The 22,134-nt window shown below is 41.6% G+C and overlaps 1 protein-coding gene and 1 non-coding gene across 11 annotated transcripts in view; one reads left to right on the top strand and one right to left on the bottom strand.

Moving 5' to 3' along the window:
- The first annotated feature begins 1,128 nt into the window (after window positions 1-1,128).
- ATP6V0A1 (ATPase H+ transporting V0 subunit a1) overlaps window positions 1,129-22,134 on the top strand; it is a 62,194-nt gene continuing 41,188 nt past the window's right edge. For 5 of the 10 annotated variants that reach the window (XM_073889507.1, XM_025861794.2, XM_073889508.1 and 2 more), the window contains exons 1-3: window positions 1,129-1,261; window positions 3,252-3,415; window positions 20,834-20,912. In XM_073889507.1, the coding sequence (XP_073745608.1) occupies window positions 3,299-3,415; window positions 20,834-20,912 (196 nt within the window). In that variant the 5' untranslated portion in view covers window positions 1,129-1,261; window positions 3,252-3,298. Of the gene's footprint in view, window positions 1,262-3,251; window positions 3,416-9,641; window positions 9,735-13,251; window positions 13,386-20,833; window positions 20,913-22,134 lie in introns of those variants that run through there. The other 5 variants (XM_073889511.1, XM_073889513.1, XM_073889512.1 and 2 more) reach the window with 3 other exon arrangements.
- LOC112815784 (U6 spliceosomal RNA) lies at window positions 15,350-15,460 on the bottom strand. Its single transcript, XR_003206052.2, has one exon. It is a non-coding gene; the product is annotated as a U6 spliceosomal RNA (small nuclear RNA).

A 22,134-nucleotide genomic window follows, 5' to 3' on the forward strand; every position in this document is an offset into this window, starting at 1 on the left:
AGGTTTCCAAAGGAATTTTTATATGTTAAGGTAGACTTACAGGATCCTTGGGGGTCGGGCTAAGATTGCCTTTTGCCCTTAGCAAGGTATTAACATCGAGGCAGCCGAGTTCCTAAAGGAATGTCACTCTGTCTCAGGGACTTGTCAGTGGGCTGTAGATAGTAAGGAAATTTAATTTTTCTTTTGCCTTTGTTTCCCACATCAGCATCACTTTTGCAGTGTTTGGGTTTTTTTTTTTTTTAAGATTTTATTTGAGAGAGAGAGAGCACACAAACAGGGGAAGGGACAGAGGCAGAGGGAGAAGCAGGCTACCTGCTGAGCAGGGAGCCCAACATGGGGCTCTATCCCCGGGCCCTGGGCTCAAGATCCTAGCTGAAGGCAGATGCTTAATCGAGTTAGCCGCCCAGGTGCCCCACTTTTGCGTTTTAAAAAAACTTGTTATTCTTTTAAAATTTTTGAGCAATAGAAAACCCTTACATGGTCAAAGGGGCCTGCAGGAATCCACCCAACAAGACAAAAATTTACTGTCACAACATAGGGTCTTATGGGGATTTTCCCACTAATTGGAGAAAAACAGACCCTGAACCCTTGCCAGAGGGACTTAACCAAGTACCTTTCTAAAAAGGGCTTTTCCATACTTAGTGAACGAGCCCCTCCCTGTTCGAGGCTCTACTACGGATCTTAGGCGTTGCTCACTCGGGGGCTTAAATGTTCTGTAAAATAAGGAAAAAGGGTGCGTGTGTAATGTAGAGGAGACTGGACTGTAAGCGCTTTTAATAAGCTCTCCAGCTTTCAGGTCATTTCATAATGTCTCCCCTTCCTTGATGTTACTTTCCTCGTGGAAAAAAAGTTGTGAATTAATTTTTTGGATATGAAAAGAAAGCAAGCAGACAGCCCAGCCTCGAGGGTGTTAGGGAGAAGGGATTATGAAGGGAATACGGGCTGAGGTCCTCAAGCACCGGCACCAGCAGCCCGTCAGACACCCCGGTCCCACCGGGCTGGAGACAACAGCCGCGGGAACAAGATGGCGTCAGCACCCAGGGTCTTGCCTGCGCCCCCGCGACTCTGCAGTGCGGCAGCTAACCCAGGCCTCACCCCATTGGCTGACTGCAATGAGGTCATCTTGGGGGCGGGGCCGGAGGCTGCGCGGGGGCAGGGCTTTGCGGACGCACGCACGTCGAGCGCTGATGTCCCGAGCCGCTGAGGCTGCGGGCTTGGTCTTGGGCGGCTGCTTTGGCTGCGGCCCGGCTGGGGGCTGAAGGTGAGCGGGGCGTGTAGGTACAGTGCGGCAGGGAGAGGCCTCGGAAGGGCATGGGAAATCCTTCTAATAGCCTCCTCGCTTGTCAAAGGAATTAGCAGAGATCTTAGGTGTCTGAGAGGAAATGGGGGTTCGCCCCTCTTCGGGCACCCCTCCTGTGGGCAGAGGAATCGGAGGTTCACTTCTCTTTGGAGGCCCTCAGCCCTTCCCCCATTTAAGGCGTAGGCGGAGGAACAGAAGGTTACTGGGTAGGCAGAAGAATTTGGGGGCTTCTTAAAGGGGCTCCCAATTTGATGATCCCTCCCCCCTCCCCCCTTTAGTCGCCACTTCGGGACGTAGGTGTGCCTGGGCTCAAAGAATTCCTGCTTTCTCACTGGGTAGACAGGAAATGAAGCAGATGAGTTTGAATACCTCGTAGGAGGCGAGGACTGGATGACCATAGTGAGGCTGGACGCCGGGCACTTTATTTGTACTCATCTTGTGCAGAATTACTGTTTCTTCATATTTTGTTTTGTGACATCCTCTCATCCCCGAATCGCTTTGGCTTGTTTAGTTTTCTGTTTGGCTCCAGTGGCATAGAGATGTTCTAGGAGACTTGTAATCATTAAAGAACAGAAGGAGGGAGGCAACTCTGGAGGCTGTTATTACTGGCAGCCCCGAACTGTGCTGATCAGGCATAATTTTTCCTGCGTTAGAGGTTGTGGAATCTATTCTTCTTTGGGGGAAGATGTGGGAGGGTTGATAACAGCTGTTTTGGGTGATTCAGGTATAGACAATTTTAAAGGCAGACTACATAATCTCTTGAGAAATCTTTGCTTATATCTGAGCGTGTTATTTTGCTGCCTTGAACATCAAATGCACAAAGGTTTCGTCGTTCAGATTTCTCAAAATGTCTTCCAGCCTTGCAGAACAGTAACTCTTCCTTTGATGCCAGTTTCACCTATCATTATGGATGCCCTCATGATACTAAAAATACTGTACGGTTTGCTGAGTTCAGATAGGGTACAGTCTGTGCCTTACAATAGCTGATTGAGAATAAATAATTGCAGTTTCAGGACCACTGATAGCGCCATTGTCTTTCATACCGGGCAAGGATAAGACAGCCCTAAAAGGAAACCTTTATTGGCTCATGCATGAGAAGCTTTAACAGATGGAAGAATGTAATTAATCTTGAAGGTGGGGATAAGAAATTGAAAGCTACGGAGGTGGCAAGCTTATTCTCTGTGGTTTGATAAAACTGCTTTGTCATTATCAATGTATTTCTGTCGTACTGGACTTGAAATTGAGCTTAATTTGCAAGCTGGCTCTTTTTTTTTTTTAAGTAGGCTCCACACCCAACATGGGGCTTGAACTCATGACCCTGAGATCAAGAGTCACATGCTGTACTGACTGAACCAGCCAGGTGTCCCCCCCCCCCCGTTTTTTTGAGATAATGCTGATGTGTTTAGATTCCTTAGGGAGAAAATGGTGTTTCCTGAGGAGATGGAAGGTTAAACCCTTTAAGGTACCCATAGCTGTAGCATAGTGCTGGGACTCCAACAGTTAGAAATGGGCAGTAGAGGGTAGAAAACTAGTCTCCACGGAGATATCCTTTATGAGAGGGTAATCTAGGTCTCTTCCGTGTGTTTCCTGACACAAGCCAAAAAAAGGTCAGGCAGTGTGATGCCTCATAATACCCTGTCCAGGGTATTTAAAGAGCTGTTTGCGAATCCCAGTTCCTGTTTTTAACTGGATACGTTCTTATGTATTGAGCCCCAAAATATTGTCATTTGATCCTGAGTTGACTGTGAAGGAAGTGGCTTTTCATCAGGTACTCTGTGGGAGAGGATTTAGTAACAGCCTTTTGCAGTTTCTCCTTTCTGTCCTTCTAAACAGGATGTTAAAGGTCTGTCTGCAAGGGATGGAAGATACGAAATGCAAAACAAAAGAGCCTTACTATTGTGGTGTTTGCTCTTAGCTCTTTCGGTAATGCAGTTTTCTCTTTTTGCTTTAGGTTGGAGAGAAACCCAGGTACTCTGTTGACTGGCACTTTCTGCTACCATGGGGGAGCTTTTCCGGAGTGAGGAGATGACGCTGGCCCAGCTTTTTCTACAGTCAGAAGCTGCTTATTGTTGCGTCAGTGAATTAGGAGAACTGGGAAAGGTTCAGTTTCGTGATGTAAGTAGTTGTGGGGCTGCTTCTTGAATACCGCTGAACTCTGTTTTTCTTTTTTTTTTTTTAAGATTTTATTTATTTATTTGACAGAGAGAGAGAGAGCACAAGTAGGCAGAACAGCAGGGAGAGGGAGAGGAAGAAGCATGCTCTCCGCTGAGCAGGGAGCCTGACGTGGGGCTCGATCCCAGGACCCTGGGATCATGACCTGAGCCAAAGGCAGCCGCTTAACCGACTGAGCCACCCAGACGCCCCTGAACTCTGTTTTTTCTTGTCAGGACCAATTGCCTTACAATGAATGTTTTGCTTTTTATTTGCAAAAGTAACATTATAGCACTGGCTTACTGTTGGTAGAGTGTACATTTCGAGTTGTCTCTCTAGAGGTGAGAATGTTTTGTGCCAATCTTTCCATGATTTTACTGGCTCCCTCTTTGAGAATAATCCTAAGCAGTCTCAAGGTAATTGCTTGAGATACAGGTAGAGAACACCAAGCTAACCTTTTCAAGGCTTACACTTTGCTTTTGGCCTCTTTAACACCCGTAGCAGGTTATTAAAAAAATGTCATAGCTCTTCCATACAATAGGATGTGTTTATTACAAAATCTGATGCTTCCCATTACAGATGTGTAAGTAAGCATATACTAAATACCCATTATTTTGAAGCATTATGCTGAGCACTTGGAGAAGATATCAAAAGAAAACAGTGTAAGAGTATAAAAAAGTTTGCCCTCTTGGGCTTAGAGTCTGTTCAGGAAGGCACAATATACACTGCTGAAAGGAGGAAGGAGTTAACAATTCCCTAATTACACAATCTCTGAGTTCCAAGTACTCCCACTGATAGCATTCATTGTAGTTGTGATTTTACATTCATCATTGTTAGTAATTGATTAGTCTTTCTCTTCTACTGTGATCTTAAGACCATGAAGACAGAGACGATCATTGTATCCTTAGTGTCCACATACAGGATACTCAATCAGCTTTTGTTGGAATGAATGGATGAAAGAGGAGTGGTCAGAAAGGGTTGGGATTAATCAATATTGGCTTCCTAAAATTGGCACACTGAAATTATATGAATATAATCCGGTGACCTAGTACATTCCTTATTTCTCTTTGAACTTTTTTTATACCTTCTTTCTTCGAATGTTCTCTTGTCTGACTCTGATTCCTTCTCTGACCTTTCTGTGAGGACTCACTGCCATCTTCCTCTAGCCTCTCTTCTGTCTTCTCCGCCGTGGCCCTCTGCGTCTGTTCCCCAAGCCCTCTCCTCTACTCTCTCTGGGTAAGCTTCTCCATACACTCATCTTCCTGTATCACCTTTTTTGATGATCTCATCTATTCTCAAATCTTCCATCTTTATTCAGTGAGTTCCAAATCTGTATCTCTGGCCCTGGCAGCTCCCAGACACCATCTTTAAATTTACAACTCTCTAATAATTTTATCATTTCTGCTTCTCCTGGTAGCATGTCTAAATCCCACCACCTTACCTTTTCCCAAACTATTTTTTTTTTAAGATTTTATTTATTTATTTGACAGACAGCGAGAGAGGGAACACAAGCAAGGGGAGTGGGAGAGGGAGAAGCAGGCTTCCCACTGAGCAGGGAGCCCGATGCGGGGCTCGGTCCCAGGACCATCAGGACCTGAGCCGAAGGCAGATGCTTAAGGACTGAGTCACCCAGGCACACCCCTAAACTATTTCTTCATCCCAACTTCCTAAATTTGAGCTAATGCATTGATATTCTTCCAGTTTTCTAGAGTTGAGACCTAAATCAAACCTGAGTCACCCTTCATTTGCAGTCCTTCATTTGGTCCTATGGTGTCTTCTCCCTCCTAACACCCAGTATCTATTCAGCATTCTTTTTTTTTTTTAAGATTTTATTTATTTCTTTGAGAGAGAATGAGATAGAGAGAGAGCATGAGAGGGGGGAGGGTCCGAGGGAGAAGCAGACTCCCCGCTGAGCAGGGAGTCCGATGCGGGACTCGATCCCAGGACTCCAGGATCATGACCTGAGCCGAAGGCAGTTGCTTAACCAACTGAGCCACCCAGGCGCCCTCTATTCAGCATTCTTAATCTCTACTTATGATGTATTGCAATCATACAAAAAATTATAGGAAATAATATAATGAATACCTGTGTTTCTACTAACATTCCACATATAATTGAAGGCTCCTGTGTATCCTTCATGCTATTTCTCTTCCCACCTCCACAGAGGTAATCTCTGCAATGATTTTTGCTTTTTTTTTTTTAAGTAAGCTCTGTGCCTAATATGGGGCTTGAACTCATGACCCGAGACCAAGAGTAGCATGCTCTACCGACTGAGCCAGCCATGTGCCCCAGTTTTTGCTTTTATCATTCCCATGTGTTTTTATTTTTTAGTTTTTCTGTGTGTGTGTGTATATATATATATATATATATATATCAATAATCATACATACTACTATGATTTTACATGTTTTAAAACTAGATGCATGGTATATTGTATATATCTTTCAGCATTTTGCTTTTTATTTTATTTATTTATTTATTATTTTTTTTAAAAGATTTTATTTATTTATTTGACAGAGACAGAGATAGCAAGAACAGGAACACAAGCGGGGGGTGGGGTGGGGAGAGCAGGCTTCCTCCCGAGGAGGGAGCCTGATGTGGGACTCGATCCCAGGACCCTGGGATCATGACCTGAGCAAAAGGCAGACGCTTAACGACTGAGCCACCCAGGCGCCCCTAAATAAATAAAAGCTTTAAAAAATAATAAAAATAAAGAAATGAACTAGCATTACCTATATCAAATGGCCAAATCTCACAAATTTAAAAAGCACAATGCCTGGGTGGCTCAGATGGTTAAAAGTCTGCTTTCAGCTCAGGTCATGATCTCCAGGTCCTGGGATCGAGCCCCATGTCGGGCTCCCAGCTCAGCGGGGAGTCTTCTTCTCCCTCTCTATCTATAAACAGGCCTCTCCCCCTGTTTATACTCTCTCTGTCTCTCTCTCTGTCTCTCTCTCTGTCTCTCAAATAAATAAAAATCTTAAAAAAAAATAGAGTGCCTGGGTGCTCAGTTGTTAAGCGTCTGCCTTGTGTTCCCTCTTTCTCTGTGTCTCTCTCTGTCAAATAAATAAATAAAATCTTAAAAAAAAAGATTTTATTTATTCATGAGAGACAGAGAGAGAGAGGCAGAGGAAGAGGGAGAAGCAGGCTTCCTGCAGAGCAGGGAGCCTGATGTGGGACTCAATACCTGGACCCCAGGATCACAACCTGAATGGAAGGCAGGCAGACGCTTAACCACTTAACTTACTGAGCCATCCAGGCGCCCTAGTTCCTTGCTTTAAAGGCTACATAGTTATTTTATACACGGTCTATCATTTTTTCCTTCTGATGGACAGAAGGAAATTTGCTATTACGGTGTTGCAAGGAAGATTCTTTTTTTTTTTTTTTTTAAAGATTTTATTTATTTATTTGAGAGAGAGAATGAGATAGAGCATGAGAGGGGAGAGGGTCAGAGGGAGAAGCAGACTCCCCGCTGAGCGGGGAGCCCGATGCGGGACTCGATCCCGGGACTCCAGGATCATGACCTGAGCCGAAGGCAGTCGCTTAACCCACTGAGCCACCCAGGCGCCCAGGAAGATTCTTGTATATGTCTCTTGGTATACACGTGTGATAGTTTCTCCAGGGCAGTGGTTCTCAAACATTTTGGTCTAAGGGCCTCTTTACACTCTGAAAGTATGACTGAGGACCCCAAAAAGCTTTTATGTGATTTATAACTATCAATATTTATTGTATGAGATATGCTTAAAATACTTATTTTAAAAAAAAAATCACAATAATAAACCCGCTATGTGTTATAAATAACATTTTTATGAAAAATAACTACACTTTCCAAAATAGAAAAAATAGAAGAGTGGCATTGCTTTTACATTTTTGAAAATCTCTTTAATGTCTGAATTAATAGAAGAGAGCTGGATTCTTGTATCTGCTTCTGCAGTTATCTGGCTGTGACATATACCATGAGCCTCTGGAAAACTTCACTGAACACTCTTGAGAGAGGATGAAAAAGGCAAATGATGTTCTAGTATTACTATGTAAAGAGTCTAGATCTCACGATCTCGATCTCACGATCTCGATTTCACGGACTTGCTGCTGCTTCAGGGATTATAACTAAGAAGGGCATTGCTGAGGGCGCCTGGGTGGCTCAGTTGGTTAAGTGACTGCCTTCGGCTCAGGTCATGATCCTGGAGTCCCGGGATTGAGTCCCGCATCAGGCTCCCCGCTCGGCAGGGAGTCTGCTTCTCCCTCTGACCCTCTTCCTTCTTGTGCTCTCTATCTCTCATTCTCTCTCTCTCAAATAAATAAATAAAATCTTAAAAAAAAAAGAAGGGCATTGCTGAGTATGGTGCGCCTCTTTAACTGTTAGGTGTTGTCAAAGTGTACTTGACAGTGTCGAACCTGTTAAACTTCTCTTGCTGGTTGAGAGTTCCTCTCGGTTTATTTGTGTCAATACCTCTGTGCTCAAGCTTAAAGGAATTTGCCGACATGATGGGTGTGAAGTGCTGTATTTTTTGTTTTAATTTGCATTTTCTTGATTAGTACACTGGGTATCTTTTTATCTGTTTATTGGGCATAATGGGTTTCATTTTCCATGAATGTGTTGTCCCTGTCATCTGCTTGTTTTTCTGTTGGGTTGCTTGTCTTTCTTATTGACTTGTAGAATATGTAAAAGTTCTTCATGTAATTCAGCTAATCTTTTTCTGATCCTTTACTGATAATTTGGCTTGTCTTTTTCCTTTGTTTATGGTATATGTTGTCACAAAATTCATTGTTTTGCTCATCAGTATTTTTTGCCGTAAAAATTTATTTTGAAAAATTTCAAGGCTGAGGGGTGCCTGGGTGGCTCAGTTGGTTAAGCAACTGCCTTCGGCATAAGTCATGATCCTGGAGTCCCAGGATCGAGTCCCGCATCAGGCTCCCTGCTCAGCAGGGAGTCTGCTTCTCCCTCTGACCTTCTTCCCTCTCATGCTCTCTCTCTACCATTCTCTCTCAATAAATAAATAAAAATCTTAAAAAAAAAATTTCAAGGCTGAATACTCTGATGTAGATTCACCAGTTGTTAACATTTTGCTACCTTTGATATAATCTTTTTTACTGCACCATTGGAGTGTAGGCTGTTTCTTCCTTTCAAATCCTTATTCTTTTTTTTTCTTACTTTGCCATATGCATTAGGATTTTTACTAACGTGTTGAAGAAGAGTAATGGCAAGCTAATACTGGTTAGGATTGTGGTCAGCTATATGTAACTGAAAACCCAAGTGATGGGGGTGTACTTCTCTCATGTAACAGGAAGCCCAGCTTCACACTATCATTAGTGCCCTAAGATCATTTTATATCTTTCTTTTTTTTTTTTAAAGCAGAGTGGGAAATGCGAACCACCCATTTTTTTTTTGTTAAAGATTCTCTTTATTTATTTGAGAGATAGAGAGAGCGAGAGAGAGCACAGAGGGAGAGGGAGAAGCAGACTCTTCGCTGAGCAGGGAGCCCAATGTTAGACTCGATCCCAGGACCCTGAGATCATGACCTGAGCCAAAGGCAGATGCTTAACCGACTGAGCCCCCCAGGCGCCCTCTGTATCTCTTTTTTGCCATCTTTAAGTATTTGGCTTTTGTCCTTGTAGATGACCACCACAGCTCCAGGTATTACATCCATACTCGGGGCAAGAAGAAGTAAGTGAAGGGAAGAAGTACTTATATCAGGAGAAAAAAAAACCCTCAGAAATCCTCAGGAGACTTTCCTAATTTCTGTTGACCAGAATTATGGCATAATCTAGCTGCAAGTGGGTCTGGGGAAAGTGGTTTTTCAACTGAGCAGTAACTGCCTTGAACAAAATTGGGATTTTTGTTAATAAGGAAGTAGGGCTATGTATCTGTCACATGACATTTTTTTTTTAAAAGAATTCATTTATTTATTTGACAGAGATAGAGAGCATAAGTCGTCAGAGAGGCAGGCAGAGGGAGAGGGAGAAGCAGGCTCTCTGCTGAGCAGGGAGCCCGATGTGGGGCTTGATCCCAAAGCTCTGGGATCATGACCTGAGCCAAAGGCAGCCACTTAACCGATTGAGCCACCCAGGTGCCCCTATCACATGACATTCTTATCTATGCTCCTGACTTTAAGGGGAATCTTTTTAGTATTTCATAAATTAATTTTTATTAATTTTTTTTAAGTTTACTTATTTATTTAAGTAATCTCTACAGCCAACGTGGGGCTTGAACTCAATGACCCCGAGATCAAGAGTTGCATGCTCTTGCGACTGAACCAGCCAGGCGCCCCAGTATTTGACAATCTAGGTAAGATGTTTACTTTTTTTTTTTTTTAAGATTTTATTTATTTATTTGACAGAGAGACACAGCAAGAGAGGGAACACAAGCAGGGGGAGAGGGAGAGGGAGAAGCAGACTCCCTGCTGAGCAGGGAGCCTGATGTGGGGCTCGATCCCAGGACTCTGGGATCATGACCTGAGCCAAAGGCAGACGCTTAACGACTGAGCCACCCAGGCGCCTTGTAAGATGTTTACTCTTAAGTTTTTGGAAAATTCTATTAAATTATTCAGATTCCTTTCAGTTTGTGATTTTATAGCCACAAATGATTGTGGAATTTCATGGGATGCCTTTTCTTCATTTATTGAGGTTATCATGTTTTTTCCTTTAATCTGTTAATTTGGTAAATTACATATCCAGATTTCTTTCCTACAGTCCTTTTTAAACAGCATTACTGAGATATAATTCACGTACCATATAATTTGTCCATTTGAAGTGTATAATTCAATGATTTTTAGTATATACACAAGAGTTACACAACCATCACCACAGTCCGTTTTAGAATTTTTATTACCCTGACAAGAAACCCTGAGCCCATTAACAGTCGGCCCATTTCCTCTCAATCCCCTCCTCCCCCCCCCCCCCCCTGACAGCCACTAATCTACTTTCTATTTCGGTGGGTTTGCTTATTCTGAGCATTTCATGTCAATGGAATCATATAATATGCAGTCTTTTGTGACTGGCTTCTTTCATCTGGCCTGTTTTCAAGGTTCATCCATGTTGCAGCTTGTATCTGTCCTTCCTTTTTTGTATCTATTTTTCCTGTGAAAATGTGCACATACTAAAATGAATTTTAGGGGACACCTGAGTGGCTCAGTCGGTTAAGCGGCTGCCTTCGGCTCGGGTCATGATCCCAGGGCCCTGGGATCGAGTCCCATGTTGGGCTCCCTGCTCAGCGAGGAACCTGCGTCTCCCTCTCCCTCTGTCTCCTTGCTTGTGCTCTCACTCTGTCTCTGTCAAATAAACAAATAAAATAAAATAAAAATAAATAAATAAATAAATAAAATGAATTTTAGTGTCGGATATAAGAGAACTATAGAGTTGTTATCTATCTTCTCTGAAAAAGATACCACTCTGGGTTTTATTTATTTATTTATTTATTTATTTATTTTTAAATAGTATCTCTTTTTTTTATTTTTAAAGATTTTATTTATTTATTTGAGAGAGAGAGAATGAGAGACAGAGAGCACGAGAGGGAAGAGGGTCAGAGGGAGAAGCAGGCTCCCATGGAGCAGGGAGCCCGATGCGGGACTCGATCCCGGGACTCCAGGATCATGACCTGAGCCGAAGACAGTCGCTCAACCAACTGAGCCACCCAGGCGCCCACCACTCTGGGTTTTAGAGAGACAATTGAATAGACATTTTTCTCACTCAGCATGTTCAAAATCTTCTGTGACTCATCTGTCCCCTCATCCACTCTTCTCTTTGAAATACTTCTCTACTGTTCAGTCCCTTACTGTCTAACACTTAAAATCACAAGGACATTTTGCATTTTTTTGACTGATGCATGTTGAGCATTTTACGTTATTACTGTAGGCCTTCCTCACAGCAGCCCTGAGAAGTAGAACCTACTTTTGAAGAGTGGAACTACCATTCTCATTCTCCCCACTAGGAACCTATGACATAGATGAAAATAGCTGCCCAGGACACACAGATCTGTACCCCTGGACGGTCTGACTCTACTGCCTGTGTTCTTTTTAATTGAGATAGGCCAAAAAAGTCACCATTTCACAGTGTACAATTCATTGGTTTTTACTGTATTCACAGGGTTGTGCAACCATCGCCACTGTCTAATTCCAGAACATTTCATTACCCTCAAAAGAGGCCCTGTACCCATTAGTAGTCACTCCTCATGCCCTGGCCAACTACTTAATCTATCTCTGCCTCTATGGATTTCCCTATTCCGGACATTAAACACAATTGGAATCATATGATATGTTGCCTTTTGTGTCTTGATTCTTTCACTTAGTGTATTGTTTTCAGGGTTCATCAACGTTGTAGCTTGTATTAGGACCTCATTCCTTTCTATGGCTGAATGATATTCCATCATATGTATAATACTGCTGTTTGTTTATTCATTTATCAGGTGATGAACATATTTGGGTAGTTTCCACTTTTTGACTCTTGTCAGTAATGCTGCTGTAAGCATTTGTGTACAGATATTTGAGTTCTTATTTCTTTTGGGTATATACCTACGGGTAGAATTACTGGGTCATATGGTAATTCTGTGTTTAATTTTTTTTTTTTAAGATTTTATTTATTTGACAGAGACACAGCGAGAGAGGGAACACAAGCAGAGGGAGTGAGAGAGGGAGAAGCAGGCTTCCCGCGGAGCGGGGAGCCCGATGCAGGGCTTGATCCCAGGACCCTGGGATCATGACCTGAGCCAAAGGCAGATGCTTAACGACTGAGCCACCCAGGCGCCCCTGTGTTTAATTTTTTTTTTTAAAGATTTTATTTATTTATTTGAGAGAGAGAGAGATAATGAGAGATAGAGAGCACGAGAAGGAAGAGGGTCAGAGGGAGAAGCAGACTCCGTGCTGAGCAGGGAGCCCGATGTGGGACTCGATCCCGGGGCTCCAGGATCATGACCTGAGCCGAAGGCAGTCGCTTAACCAACTGAGCCACCCAGGCATCCCTGTGTTTAATTTTTTGAGGAACCTACAGACTGCTTTTCACAGCAGCCACACCCCTTTACATTCCCACCAGCAATGTACAAGGGTTCTCATCCTCACCAGCACTTATTATTTTCCATTTAAAAAATATTATAGGGGCACCTGGGTGGCTCAGTCAGTTAAGCATCTGCTTTCGGCTCAGGTCATGATCTCAGGGTCCTGGGATTGAGCCTTTGTTGGGCTCCTTGCTCAGTGGGGAGTCTGCTTCTCCCTCTTCCTTTCCCTCTGCTCCCCCCCCACTCATACTCGCTCACTCTCTCTCAAATAAATAAAATCTGGAAAAAAAATTAAAAATTTTATGATAGCCATCCTAATGACTATGAAGTTGTATCTCATAGTAGTTTTGCATTTCCCTCATGGGCAATTATGTGGAGCATCTTTTCATATGCTTATTGGCCATTTGTATAGTTTTTTTTTTTTTAATGTAAAATCATCCTTGCAAACCTGGGTAAATGCAACTTGGTCATGAGGTGTATTTCAAAAAAATTTGGAGGGTCAGTTTCCTAATGTTGTATTAGGATTCTTTTCACTTATACAGTAGTCCCCCTCCTTATCCATGGAGGATACGTTCCAAGACCCACCGTGGGTGCCTGAAACCACAGATAGTACTAAACTCTATGTATGTATTGTTTTTTGCTATACGTATATACGTATGATAAAGTTTAGTTTATAAATTAGGCACAGTAAGAGATTAACACAACAGTAATAAAATAGAACAATTATAGCAGTATACTGTGATGAAAGTTATGTGAATGTGGTCACTCTCTCTCAAAATATCTTATTGTACTCACCCTTTTTGTGAGGATGTGAAAGGATAAAATGCCTATGTGAGGAGACTCAGTGAGGTGAATGATGTAGGCAGGGTGACGCAGCATGGAGCTACTACTGACTTTCTGACTATGTGTCAGAAGGAGGATCGCTTGCTTCCAAACTACATTTGACTACAGGTAACTAAAACTGTGAATAAGGGGCAACTACTGTATCAATAAGTGATATTCGCTTGTATTGTCCTTTCTCAAACTGTTCTTATCTGATACCAAGTTTTTACTGGCCAGTCTTACTTACTAGTTGAGGACTGTTCCTTCATTTTTCCTCTTTCGGAATAATTTTACAAATATTTGGGCTTATCTAGTCTTTGAAAGATTAGTAGAAACTATCTTTAAACCTTCCAGGCCTGATGTTCTTTTTACTTTATTATTTTTTTCTTTTTCAAGTAAGCTCTACACCCAGCGTAGGGCTTGAACTCACAACCCCGAGATCAAGAGTCGCACATTCCAATGACTGAGCCAGCCAGGCGCCTCTAGGCCTGATATTTTTATTTTTATTTTTTATTTTTTTTAATTAACATATAATGTATTATTGCTTTCAGAGGTACAGGTCTGTGACTCATCAGTCTTATATAATACCCAGTGCTTATTAAATCACATGCCCTCTGTAATGTCCGTCACCCAGTTATCCCATCCTTCCAACCCTCAGTTTGTTTCCTATGATTAAGAGTCTCTTGTGGTTTGTCTCCCTCTCTGGTTTCATCTTGCTTTATTTTTTCCTCTCTTCTCCTATGACCCTCTGTTTTGTTTCTTAAATTCCACATATCAGTGAGATCATATGATAATTGTCTTTCTCTGATTGACTTATTTTGCTTAGCATAATACCCTCTAGTTCTGTTGCGAATGGCAAGATTTCATTTTTGATAGCTGTGTAATGTGTGTGTGTGTGTGTGTGTGTGTGTGTGTGTGTGTGTGTACACATATACCACATCTTTATCCATTCATCTGTTGATGGACATCAGCTCTTCCCACAGTTTGGCTATCGTGGACATTGCTGCTATAAACATTGGGGTGCAGGTACCCCTTCAGATCACTACATTTGTATCTATGGGGTAAATACCCAATAGTGCAATTGCTGGGTTATAGGGTAGCTCTATTTTCAACTGTTTGAGGAACCTCCATACTGTTTTCCAGAGTGGCTGCACCAGCTTGCATTCCCACCAACAGTGTAGGAGGGTTCCCCTTTCTCCGCATCCCCGCCAACATCTGTTGTTTCCTGACTTGTTAATTTTAGCCATTCTGACTGGTGTGAGGGGTATCTCATTGAGGTTTTGATTTGGATTTCCCCGATGCTAAGTGATGTTGAGCATTTTTTCATGTGTCTGTTGGCCATTTGGATGTCTTCTTTGGAGATATGTCTGTGCCCATTTCTTGATTGGATTTTTTTGTTCCTTTGGGTGTTGTTTGATGAGTTCTTTATAGATTTTCGATACTAGCCCTTTATCTGATAACTCATTTGCAAATATCTTCTCCCATTCTGTCAGTTGTCTTTTGGTTTTTTCGACTGTTTCCTTTGCTGTGCAAAAGCTTTTTATCTTGACAAAGTCCCAATAGTTGATTGTTGCCTTTGTTTCCCTTGCCTTTGCAGACATGTCTAGCAAGAAGTTGCTGCAGCCGAGATCACAGAGGGTGCTGCCTGTGTTCTCTTCTAGGATTTTGATGGATTTAGGCCTGATACATATTTTTAACATTTTATTTATTTATTTGACAGAGGGAGACACAGTGAGAGAGGGAACACAAGCAGGGGGAGTGGGAGAGAGAGAAGCAGGTTTCCTGCAGAGCAGGGAGCCCAATGTGGGGCCTGATCCCAGGACTTTGGGATCATGACCTGAGCCGAAGGCAGACGCTTAACAACTGAGCCACCCAGGTGCCCCAGGCCTGATATTTTTAGATGGATATATTTTAGCCTTTGAAATTTCTTTACTGATTATAGGCTTATTCTGTTTTTTTCCTTTCTTGTCAGTTTTGATAAGTTTTATTTTTCTAGAAAATCGTTGTAATCCAAAGTTTCTGAGAAGTTATTGGCATAATGCTCATTTTAGTATTTTTAAAAATCTCCATCTATAGTTGCCTATTTATTTTTTTGTTATATGGAACACTTTGTGAATTTGTGCATCATCTGTGTGCAGGGGCCATGCTAATCTTCTCTGTATCATTCCAGTTTTTTTTTTTTTGCGTACATGCTGCCAAAGCAAGCACTATAGTTGCCTTTTTAAATTCTTGTATTTATTTATGCCTTCCCTCAGTCTTATAAAATTTTGTCTATTTTGTCTTTTATTTATTTTAAGATTTTATTTATTTATTTGACAGGGAGAGAGATATTGAGAGAGAGTGCACAAGCAGAGGGAGTGGCAGAGGGAGAGGGAGAAGCACACTTTCTGATGAGCAGGGAGCCCGACACAGGGCTCCATTCCAGGCCCCTGGGATCATGACCCAAGCCGAAGGCAGACACTTAAAACCAACTGAGCCACCCAGGAGCCTCTATTTTGTCTTTTTAAATAACCAGCTTTTAGAAAATAATAAAATAAAAAATGTAACAAAACCAAAAACATCTTTTGGTTTGGTGGATCTTCTCTCGGACTTTCATTCATTTCTGCTGTTTATTTTCTGCCTTCTGTTACCTTGTTCTCACTTCTTGAACACTTAGCACATTCATTTTTAGTCTTTTCTATTACATGCATTTAAGGCTATAAATTTCTTTTTTTTTTTTTTGATTTATTTATTTTAGAGAGGGCAGGGAGGAGGGGCAGAGAGAGAGTTTCAAACAGACTCCGTGCCGAGCATGGAGCCCAACACAGGACTCAATCTCATGACCCTGAGGTCACAACCTGAGCTGAAACCAAGAGTTGAATGCTTAACCGACTACGCCACCTAGGCACTCCTGAATTTCCTTTTAAATAGTACTTCAGCTGCATCCCACAAAGTTTGGTCTTTACATTTAAAAAAAATTTTAAGTAGGCTCCATGCCAAATGTGGGGCTTGAACTCACAACCTCAAGATCAAGAGTCACATGTTCCACCAACTGAGGTAGCCAGGCACCCCTGATCTTTACATTTTCATTATCATTCCATTCCAGATATTTTAAGAATTTTTTTTAATAATTCTCTCTCTTGTTTTAATTTTAAAGATTTTATTTATTTATTTTAGAGAGAGAGCGTGACCAGGGAGAGGAGCAGAGTAGGGGGGAGCTGGAGAAAGAATCTGAGGCAGACTCCACATTGAGCGCACATGTGGGGCTCAATCTCACAACCTCAAGATCATGAACTGAGCTGAAACCAAGAGTAGGACACCTAACAACTGAGCCACCCAGGTGCCCTTAAGAATTTTATTATGATTTCTTCTTTGAGTCATGAATTATTTAGGACTATTTTAGAATTTCCAGATATACTGTTTAGGTTGTGGTTGGTTTGTTTGTTTTTTAATTAATCTAGCGAGAGAGTGCATGCACAGAGCCAGGGGGTAGGGCCAGAGGGAGAAGAAGAAAGTCTTTTTTAAAAAAGATTTTATTTATTTATTTTAGAGAGAGAGTGAGAGAGTATGCTAAAAAGATATTATTTATTTAATTTAGAGAGAGAGAGAGTGAGAGAGTATGTGCGGGTCGAGGGGCAGAGGGAGAAGGAGAATCCCAAGCAGACTCCACGCTGAGCATGGAGCCCAACATGGGGTTCGATCGCATGACCCCGAGATTACGACCTGAGCTGAAATCAAGAGTCGGACACTGCACCGACTGAGCCATCCCAGTGCCCTGGGACAGAGAGAGTCTTAAGCAGTGCAGAGCCCTGTGTGGGGCTTGATCTCATGATCCTTGAGATCATGACCTGAGCTAAAACCAAGAGTTGGCCACTCAACCAACTGTGCAACCCAGGCCACCCTAGGTTGTATTTTTGATATTGATTTTTTTTTAAGATTATTTATTTATTTGAGAGAAAGAAAGTGAGAGAGCATGTGTGCGCTAGTGGGGGAAGGGGCAGAGGGAGAGAATCTTCAAGCAGACTCCCCACTGAGCAAGGAGACAGATAGGGCTCTATCTCACAACCTTGAGATCATGAGCTGAGCTGAAACCAAGAGTTGGATGCTTAACTGACTGAGCCATCCAGGTGCCCCTTGATATTGATTTCTAACTTAATTGCATTATCATAGAACATTATCTGTATAGTAAAGATCTTTACTGAGATTTGCTATATGACCTATTTTGTGGTCAGTTTTCATAATGAATTCTAAAAGAGAGAACTGTTGGATGCTGGGATAAAAAAATTGTGTGTATGTATATATATTTTAGATTAAGCTTATTAATTAGGTTGTTCACATTTTCTCTGTCCTTACTAATATTTGGTAGACTCAATGTATCAATAATTTAAAATTGTATTTAAAATTGTATTTAAAATTTTCCACTACATAGACAGATTTGTCAGTGTCTCCTTGTGGTTCTGTTAATTTCTGTAGGAAATATTTTGAGGATGCCTTGCCCAAATATTTTGAGATGCCTTACCTGACACTGGCTGCAGTTGAACTTTGCCTACAGATAGTGAAACCAGTAGAGTAGTCTTGTGGCTACTTTTGCTTCAATTTCATGTTTATTGAAGTGGAAATTTCTGAATGGAAGGCCAAGATACTGCCTGCTCGGTGAAAAAAACAAACATTTTATTAGAGACATCCAAGTTTAAGATTGTTGCATCTTCCTGGAAATTGTTTGTAGTGATTCTCATAATCTCTAATAATGCTTTTTGTCTTAGATTCTCTCTAATATTAATATAATGATGCCAATAATGTTCTTACTAGTTTCTCCATTATCATTCTATCCCTCTTAACAATTTATTCTTCATACACAGTATTATTCAAAAACGTAAATCTTTAGGGGCGCCTGCATGGCTCAGTCGTTAAGCGTCTGCCTTTGGCTCAGGTTATGATCCTGGGGTCCTGGGATCAAGCCCCACATCGGGCTCCCTGCTCAGCAGGAAGCCTGCTTCTCCCTTTCCCACCCCCTCGCTTGTGTTCCCTCTCTTGCTGTTTCTCTCTCTCTCTCTCTCTCTCAAAATAAATAAATAAAATCTTAAAAAAAGTAAATCTTTAAGAAGTGTTTTTTAGAAAATCAGATTATTTGATTCCATTCTGCCTACGGAACAATTTTTCCCCTTCTCTGAATATATGATTTATTTATGTCTCTGAATCACTTGTCATTGTCTTTCTGCTTCATTCTGCCTATTTCTGATTGGTGAACTCTGCCTTATCCCCCAGAGTCCCAGCTCAGGTTTTCCTTTGTACATTTTTTCAACTCAGTTACTCATTTTTTTCTCATACTTATTCTTGCATATGTTCATTTCTTTCTTTCATTGTTTCATTCTTTCTCCCTTTTCTTTCCTTTTCTTCCTTTCCCCCCCCATGTTTGTTATGGATGTAAAATTTATATTCACTGAAATGCATAGACCTTAAGAGTACAATTTGATGATTTGGTAAATTTTTATGTCTTTGCAAACACCACCCCAGTCAAGATACAGAATATTTCCGTCAGCCCAGAAGGGTATCTTGTGCCTACTTCTGGTCATTCTCCACTGTTTTGGTTTCTACCTATCATAGATTAGTTTTGCGTGTTCTTGAACTTAATGTAAAGAGAATCATACACTGCAAAGCCTTATGTCTGACTTTTTAAACTCAAACTAGTGTTGAGATGTTTCTGTTTTTATGTGTATCTATAGTTGATTCTCTTTTATTGCAGAGTAGTATTCCATTGCATGAATACACCACAATGTCTTTATCTGTTCTCCTGTTGTTGGATATTTGGAACATTGCCAGTTTGAGGCTATTGTGAATAAAGCTGCTGTAAACATTCTTGTACGAATCTCTGTAGACATGTTTTCATTTCTCCTAAGCAAATACCTAGTAGTGGAATGCTCAGTCATAAAGTAGGTAGGTATATGTTTAATTGTATAAAAAACTGACAACAATATTTACTTTTAAAAAAACATTTATCACAACAAATTGTATTTATTTAGTTTGTGTCTGTCTCATCTACGGGTCTGATAGCTCCTCAAAGCTCAGACATATCCTTTTGTATTTATACCAGTGCCTAATATGGTGCCCTGCACATAGTTGGTGCTTCATAAATGTTGAGTGAGTAGTTATAGTTCTTTATTTGTATTACTTTAAAAAAAAACATTTTTTTGAAGATTTTATTTATTTATTTGACAGAGAGAGACACAGCAGGAGAGGGAACACAAGCAGGGGGACTGGGGGAGGGAGAAGCAGGCTTCCTGCAGAGCAGGGAGCCCAATGTGGGGCTCGATCCCAGGACCCTGGGACCATGACCTGAGCCGAAGGCAGGCACTTAACAACTGAGCCACCGAGGCGCCCCTAAATTTTTTTTGTATCACTTTTAAGCACATTTTTAAATTTTATTTATTTGTTTTAGAGAGAGAGTGTGTACACACGTGCAAGGGGGGGCAAAGGGAAAGGGGTGAGAGAATCTTTTTTTTTTACTCTTTTTTTAAGATTTTATTTATTTTTTGACAGTGAGAGAGGGAACACAATTAAGGGGAGTGGGAGATGGAGAAGCAGGCTTCCCGCCGAGCAGGGAGCCTGACATGGGGCTTGATCCCAGGACCCCGGAATCACAACCTGAGCCGAAGGCAGATGCTTAACGACTGAGTCACCCAGGCGCCCCACTCTTTTTATTTTTTTATTTAAAGGTTTTATTTATTTGAGGGAGAGAAGCGCAAGTGGTGGGGGGTACAGAAGAGGGGGAGAAGCAGACTCCCCACTGAGCAGGGAGCTTGACGCGGGGCTCAATCCCAGGACCCTGAGATCATGACCTGAGCCAAAGGCATATGCTTAACCAAGCCACCAGGCGGCCCAGGGTGAGAATCTTAAGCAGATTCCACACTTAAGTGCAGAGGCCGACCTGATCACGACCTGATCACGACCTGAGCTAAAACCAAGAGTCAGACACTTAATCGACTGAGCCACCCAGGCGCCCCTTATCTGTATTACTTTTCTGGAATTTATCACATGGTATCTTATTGGTTGTGTTCATCCTTTTTCTTTATTAGATTGCAGGCTTCTTAGCAAGTAGGAACTTGTTTTATTTTTGTTTGTATTGCCCAGAGTATCTGTCACATTGCTTTGAAAATTACTTGTGTTGTATGAATGAATAAACCAGCCTGTCCCCTAGGAAGTGAAGACCTGGGACAGAACAATAAGAGAAGTTTGCTTTCTGTGTCTTCTGATGGGGAGGAAGAGAAGGAAAACCTGGCAGAGCTTCTATTACATCCGTTGCTCAAATTTTTGGTCAGGGGAGCTCACTGACTTTGGCCTGGGAAGACCATTTTGTACCATACTATTTTATCTAATTTGCCTCCATTCCAGTAATATGGTGCTACAGTGAGGGAGGGGTTTTTACCTTCAGTTGGTGTGATTGGCCCCGAAGCAGGTTATGTAGATTAGTAGGCCATTTTTGTTAGTGTTGCATCGTACACTGAAACAAAATACTAGATTTTCACTTTGCAGGGTGTTGCTTGTGAAACAGAAAGTAGATGCAGTATTTAAATATGTGGCATTGTCTTCTTATTTTGCAGTTAAATCCAGATGTGAATGTTTTCCAGCGGAAATTTGTGAATGAAGTTAGAAGATGTGAAGAAATGGATCGAAAGCTTCGTATGTGCATTTTAGTTCTGTATCGTGTTACTATAATGAGTCATTTGTCTTAAATTAAGAGACACTAGTCCTCTTAACAAAAGAAAATACTGCAGGAGAAAAAGAAAGGAAGAATAGTCTTACAATCCTGATATTAAGATGAATTTCTTGTGTACAAGTAGATTTTGTGGTATTGGGGCTAGGAAACCTCGTTTGAGATGACAAGGCTGCCAACTGACCATATTGGTTATTTTTTTGTGGGAAAGGTTTTATAGCAGTATTGCATTATAGAATTCTGAGAGGACGCAGACCACCATCTTATTTTATTTTATTAAATAATTTTTATTGTATTTAATTTATTTATTTTAAAGATTTTATTCATTCATTTAAGAGAGAGAGAAACAGAGGGAGCACAAGCAGGGGGAAAGGCAGAGGGAGAGGGAGAAGCAGACTCCTGCTGAGCTGGGAGCCCAACTTGGTGCTTGATCCCAAGACCTGGAGGTCATGACCTGAGCCGAAGGCAGATGCTTAACCATCTAAGCCATCCAGATACCCCAATAATTATTTATTTTAAAGATTTTATTTTATTTATTTTTAAAAAATATTTATTTATTAGAGAGCACAAGAGCAGGAACACAAGCAGGGAGAGTGGGAGAGGGAGAAGCAGGCTTCATGCAGAGCAGGAAGCCTAATGTGGGACTCGATCCCAGGACCCTGAGATCATGACCTGAGCAGAAGACAGACTCTTAACGACTGAGCCACCAGGCACCCCTGAAGATCTTATTTTTAAGCAATTTCTATATCCAACATGGGGCTCGAACCCACAACTCTGAAATCAATATTCCTTCAGGTGGGTGTTACCTCATTTAATAAATCAGGAAGCTGGGGTGCCTGGCTGGCACAATTGGTAGAGCATCTGACTTCTGATCTCAGGGTCATGAGTTCGAGCCCCACGTTGGGTGTAGAGATTATTTAAAAATAGAGAGAGGAAGGAAGGAAGAAAGGGAGGGAGGAAGGAAAGGAGGAAGGGAGGGAGGAACCAAAGATCAGAGAGGTTAAGTGACTTGCCCAAGAACATAAGCAGTTATGCTGGAATCAGTATTTGAATCTCGGTTGTTCTCTCTGGCTTCCAAACCAATGATCTTGCTACTATACTATGTCAGCTTTCAGTTAGCTGATGGGTGAATTTGGTCTCTGCCCTCAAAAAGTCACTAGTTACCACTTTTCTCTTCTGGTATTTTGG

This window comes from Callorhinus ursinus, unplaced genomic scaffold (genome assembly GCF_003265705.2).
Source record: "Callorhinus ursinus isolate GAN/ISIS: 27379988/994484 unplaced genomic scaffold, GSC_fseal_2.0 scaffold108, whole genome shotgun sequence".
Lineage (NCBI taxonomy): Eukaryota > Metazoa > Chordata > Mammalia > Carnivora > Otariidae > Callorhinus > Callorhinus ursinus.